This window comes from Mchenga conophoros, linkage group LG2 (assembly GCF_057382185.1).
Source record: "Mchenga conophoros isolate Kocher_MC1m ecotype Shallow Benthic linkage group LG2, M_conophoros_male_GT1.1, whole genome shotgun sequence".
NCBI lineage: Eukaryota > Metazoa > Chordata > Actinopteri > Cichliformes > Cichlidae > Mchenga > Mchenga conophoros.
Genome location: NC_140527.1, coordinates 3,309,040 through 3,315,372, shown reverse-complemented (window position 1 = coordinate 3,315,372; position 6,333 = coordinate 3,309,040). Strand labels below are relative to the sequence as shown.

At 37.6% G+C, this 6,333-nt stretch overlaps 1 protein-coding gene across 1 annotated transcript; it reads right to left on the bottom strand.

The window, feature by feature from the left end:
* Positions 1–317: 317 nt before the first annotated feature.
* LOC146581488 (uncharacterized) lies at positions 318–3,717 on the bottom strand. Its single transcript, XM_085246519.1, has 6 exons — positions 3,675–3,717; positions 3,218–3,556; positions 2,785–3,126; positions 2,333–2,443; positions 1,744–1,808; positions 318–1,612 (listed from the first exon to the last, which is right to left on the bottom strand). The coding sequence occupies exons 1-6, from the start codon at positions 3,715–3,717 to the stop codon at positions 1,487–1,489; spliced, it is 1,026 nt and encodes a 341-aa protein (XP_085102645.1). The 3' UTR covers positions 318–1,486.
* Between the last annotated feature and the right edge of the window lie 2,616 nt (positions 3,718–6,333).

The following is a 6,333-nucleotide window of genomic DNA, read 5'->3' as shown; positions in this document are numbered from 1 at the left end:
ACTTTGGTGCCTCATTTTGTATAGGCCTTGATGATGTTTAAATAACCTTTTAGGGTTTTCACAGAAACGCCACAGCTATGACAAGTGTAATATTTAAACATCCTTAACATGCTTATGTTGCAGACTCAATCCATTCATTTAAAACACCGTTATACACATGCAAGGTATATAATGAGTCTGCTGAGCACGAGATAAAGCCTGTGAGTGCATATTTAGGCACATAGTCCCTAAATGTGCCTAAATCCAATAAAGCATGTCTACTGAACTCTACCTATTACCCAGGAAATATGCCCCCTATGTGCTCATATCTAGGCGCTGCGGGCAGACCAACATGCCCCACTCATCTACTGTGGGCCCACATGGGGCCATCCACACAAGTCAGTAGGGCAGCCCACACCTAGATTTTGACCATTCTGTGGTATGGTGTGGGCCCAGAATGGGCATCACCACATGCCGGCATCATACCCACAGGATGCCCACAATGTAGATCTGGGGTTACCTACTGGTATCCATGTGACCCACATTTCATGCCAGTACAGTACAGGGCTGCCCACCCAGGTTCAAATGTGCAGTACCACTCACTTCACACTGGTACATGAGTCCATAATTTCAAAGAAACAGTGGACTGCCCAATACAGGTTGCACACAGGAAACCAACACGGAGGGCTCCGAGAGGTAAAACTACTGTGGTTTATTAGCAAGATAATGCTACTGAGCTTGAGTCTGGAATATTTACCTTGCAAGTATATTGTGTATTGTTGAGTTCTCTGCTCTGTGAGATGCCCTTTTTTCTCCTTTATTTAGCTTCTGTTGTTCTTACAATAAAAGTTGAGTGTGCCCTTTCGGAAGTACCAGCGCTATGTTTGGTGGAACTAGTGTAACAGACACACCGGTCCACTGTGTCCATTTCATGCTTTGCTTCTCCAAATCATGAAAAGTGCATGCAGCAGTTGCAGTAAGCAAAACTGTATTCTGTATTCTAGCCTTAAGTTAAGAATGAATATTGGGTTATGGTGATATTTCTGCTCATGTACTCTTCCAGAAGGCCATATGTCCATGTGATACTTCAGATAAGGGGAAACATACATGATTGAGGTATTTTAGTGAGCAAAACTTAAATAAAGAATCACTTACTGCTAGGGATGGGTATCGTTTAGGTTTTATCCGATACCAGTACCATATTGGTACTTTTGAAACGGTGCCGGTGCTTAAACGGTGCTCAAACCGCTGCTTAAAGAATGGAGAACACAAAATTGGTCCAAAAACCTGGCTTCACTGGCTTCCAGTTCATTTATGAATCCATTTGTCTTTAAGTATCTTAATGGTTGTTCCCCATTTTACCTCTCTAATCCTGAATCCTGACAGAATATCTTCATAAAGGTTGTTAAAAGAATCCGTCTTACAAAAGAATCTGTCTTTTGTCATTGTAATTTCCTTTTTCATCTACCCAGAGGAATGGCATCTGCATCAGCCTTAAATCTGCCTTTTACTGGCCCTCTCTGATGCCAGAGTATATGGTGCTCTCTGATGACTCCTTCTTACTCTTCCATCTTGAAGATTTTCTTGAGGGGAAATCCAGAGCCACATAGTTCAGTCCTGCTTCTTCACCTTCCTGTAAATTATTAACAAAAATATAAAAAATTGAAAATAATAAATACACAAAGAGAGAACATCGCATAGTGTGTGTGTGTGTGTGTGTGTGTGTGTGTGTGTGTGTGTGTGTGTGTGTGTGTGTGTGTGTACCTCGTTACTCATTTGATCCCCAGGTGATTTTTCCTGTTTGACATCAGTAAAGACTTCTACTTTTCCTGTTCATAAAAAGAAAAGGTTAGCAGTGAATTTATTTATTTTAAGTGCTTGTCTGGCAGAATCAAGAACAAATCTTTTGAGATTGTAGAAATACGTTATAGGGCGATATCATCATTACTGCCAGGAAACCAACAAGGCACCATTTTTACAATATTTGAAGATATTCTTTTGTATAAATAATGCCTGGTATTTGTGTTAGCTTTTAATGTTGTACCATGGTAATGGCTCTGCATTTAATTGACTTTTTTACTGTTATCCTCTGGCCACGTGTGAGCACATGAATCAATAGTTAATGCAACAATTTTAAGTAATATCGACCACACTGAGTACCACGCCTGTCAGCTAAGAACAGGAAACAGGAAATTTTTTTACTGAGTTTAGTAAAAAATAAAATAAGGAAACTTTGTATTCATATAAATTATTAATAATTACTGATTATTAATAATTATTAATTATTAATATATATATTAATTATTGATATTAATTATATGTACACAGTATGTTATACATGTGATTAATTTACCTTCACAGTGTTTACGAGGTTGGATTTTTTTTCTGGAGAGAATCAGTGCAAAATTCAGAAGCACAGAGCAGGTCAGCAGTGCCCCAAGCACAGTAACGAGCGGGAACTCCTCTGGAATGAGAAAACATCCCAGCAGACAATTAACGTTCGATTATATAATAGTATAATACTGTACATTACTCACTCAGTTAATCCACAGTAATAACATTTCATATAGATGGTTTAAATTAACTCAATCTCCAAGGTATGCAGTATCTCAGTAAAAAATTATCATAAAAGTTAATTTGGATGTTAATTTTTATGCATCCAGTAACAGTTTGCTTACCAATGGTCAAAGTATAAAATTATTAAAGGCCTGAGAATATCTCTTGCTTATTCACACACAAATCATCAGGAATCAGGAACAACTAGTACAGATAAGCAAATATTAAAATAATACTTTAAAAACATACCTATCTCCACTTCAGTTCCTTCACCAAACAGGATCTGTCCACATGTCGCCACAGCACAGTAGTACGTCCCAGCATCAGATGAGTTTGTTACAGTTTTGGACAGACTGTAGTCACATCTCCCGTCCTCTTTACTTCTGAGACTGCCGTGGTAAATGACGCCTGGATGGGATTCTGATGCACCTTTATTAAACCAGTGCACTTTGTCTTCATCTGGACACTGATCTGTGTCATCTTTGTTCTCAGAGAGGAGCGAACACTGCAGAGTCATTGTATCTCCCAGATGGACTGAATTCACATCTGAAGTTTGTTTTACTGTGAACAATCTATGCTGGGTTTTAGGATCTGTAGGAATTAGAAAAAGACAAGAAATTCACTGTAGTTGTTTAGGGTTCGACCCTCCCTTATCAAAGACAACCAAATGAATATACTTTACCATTCACTGCCACAATTGTGCCATTAATAAAGGTAATACTGTATACTGATCCTGCTTGACAGAAGTATGTTGCTTCATCTTCTTTGCTTACATTTCTTATGGTAAGAGAAAGCACGTTACCCACTTTTGTGGCACTGAATCTTGAGTTGTTAATTTGAAATAATATTTTTTCAAAATTTCTATTATCAACTGTTTGAACCATATATCCATAATTCAGCTTATACCAGTAAGACAACCCAACATCATCCCTAGGGATTTTACATGTCAGAGTCACATTATCTCCAAGTTTAGCCACGGTTACAGAGATCTGCTGAGGAACCTCATTCATTTCAGTCACAGCTAAAGAAAAGAGACAAACAGTAACAGTTAGAATGTAGAATATTACAAAGCCTAATATATATCTTGTTTTATATTTTTTACAATGATACATTTGGCAGTGTAGAAGAAGTAAACTCACTCAGTGTACTTAGAAGAATCAAAGAAACCAGTCTTCCGATCATTGTGTTACCTCAGCCTTCTCTTGCACAACTGATGTCTTCCCACTCAAAAGATTTTGTGACAAGCTGATAGAGGTTGACAAAGTCGACACTGTAGTGATTGGCTGAAGCAAGGAAAATGCACTTCCTGTAAAATTTACCAAACCATTTACAGTGAATCTGGGCGCTAATCATCAAACAATTTTAGTTTGTTTGTAATTTCAAATTTGTCATTTTAAGCACATGATGCTAAATATGGTTCACGTTTAGCACGACTCCATCAGTATATGAAAGAAAAGTCAAATAGCCTTTAGCTGTAGTTGTTTTTTATTAATCTTGTATAATTAAAGTAAACCAATAATTAACTCATACTTTAATAGAAAGCTTTTTTATACTAAAAGCTGGTGATAGAACAAACAACATTATTCAGCACAGTGCTTTTAAAGTAAATTTTTTACTAAAATAACGTTGTTATATGTTGGTACATTTCATTTACCAACATATAACTGATATGTTGGAGGCAAATCGTGCAAAGAGAGTGAGGTGTGGAACCAAATGCAGACACAGAGGGAAATGGAGCAGAGGTGCGAACCAACAGCCAATCGTTTATTTAGCTCCTGAATGATTACAGGAACAAAACTGAACTGTGACTTGACTCGAACTGAGATATCAAACTATGATACTATACTACTGTGGCTATGACTAAGGGAGAGAGCATAAGCAGACCTCCAGACACAAGAGCTAAATACACTGGAGGGTAACTGGGAAAGTGAATACACATGTGGAAAAACAGCTGCCACAACAGGGAAGTGGAAACAAAACACATAGAAATGTGGCAACAAGGCCGGCAATAAACCGGAGCTAAACTTAAGAACTAGAATTTATAGAACAGAGAAAGTTTTGAGTGCTGGAAGTACAAAACAGAAACATTACACTAGAAGTCATAACAATATATAAACCCAGAATTAATAATAGTCATAATCAATGAGATGAGATGAACAAACACAATTTTTTTTGGGGGGGGGGGTGTTTGTTTGTTTTATGACATGACATTGAAGGCAAGTACTCACAGCAGAAGAACATGCAGCTTTCTGAGTAATTTTCTGCAAGGTGAGAAATAATGAGGGGAAACATGAAAAGAGGCCACAACAGACACGTACTCATGGTCTTGATAAAAACTGACTGCAAGAAGTATATGCTGTGTGCAGATTAACATCCTACAAATCAGATTTCTTTAATTAGTGCTACATATTTTCCAAGTTACCGTGACCTGTTATTGACAGATTTTTTTCAATACATAGCTGATATTGTGTGATTCTGACAGCAAAGCCTGGATTTTCTCTCTGTAATAGAAAAATATTGCATTCCTCTCACGAAGCAAAGCACTACAACAGATTTCTGAGGCTTTACTTCTTGTTTCCATGTCGATCAATATACGGATAAGAAACTGATAACCGATCTACATTTTTTTTCTCTGCTGGCCTTGTTTCATATAAAACATGAAATAGGGATTTATATTCCATTGCTCTTAAAATGACTTTTAATCAAAGTGTATAATTTGGATGATCCAAATTATATGCTGCTCCAGGTGCGATTGACGCACCTGAGCAGCATCTGCAATCACGCCTCGCCGGCTTAAAGGTTTTGAGTTTTTGGCGAATTTGGTTGCTATTATGTTGAACTGGCAGCGGGAGAGCTGTAGCTCTGTGTGTGTGTACGGCAACTGGTAAAATAAAGATGATCAAAATGCCACTGGGTCTGCCGTGTATGTTTACAGTATTATTGATACTGCTAAGTATAAGTGTATGAAAAAGTATATTATCCTCATATTACTAAATATATAAGGTATAAAGAAAATACTATTATTTCAATGTCGTACATTAGAAAGTTCTAAACAGCCCTGTGGGGAATTAAAGCTGTGTATTATGTGAACACAACTGAACTTGTGAACACAACTGTGTGGAAGCAGTGATCATTAAAAGCGATCACATTGGTGGTGCAAAGGCAGCTGTGTAAAAATAGTTTGACTGAATCAGCAGGAGTCCTGTACTTTTTCATTTTCAAGTATTGCGGTATGTGCCAGTATCAGTGTTTGTGAAAAAACAAGCACAGCCACATGTGGACCACAAGATGCAAGCTGTGACTGGCTACTTCGGTGCTTCCCACACCCAACAAGCCTGTTCACTCAGAATGCATATGCATCTGGGCATCAACAGGACATGAATCTAGTTCATAAGAACTCACCACAGGCTCTTTTTAGCTAAAGCTGTCGATAGTTCTAGACCTTCCTTCCTGAATATGGCCTCATTTTGTTTCAAGTAATATAACGTTGTACAAAAACACTTTTTAGGCACACAACTACAACTGTTTGAAAGTTAAAGATAATTCTCCATTGAGGGAAAGTTTTTATGATTCATGAGGTTAAATATGTTATATTTAGATTCGTGTGATTTAATCTTACTGTCGCTTTCTCTGAATGAGGTTTACAGACCACCAGATATTTGACTTGTGTGACTGAGGAGCTAAGAAAAAAGACGTGTCAAGTATTAGAAACCACGATGAATGTTGTTTGGTTTCCTTTAAGGTGAGTGTGGGGGACTAAAAAACAATATTCAGACCTAACAACCACACAGGTGGTTA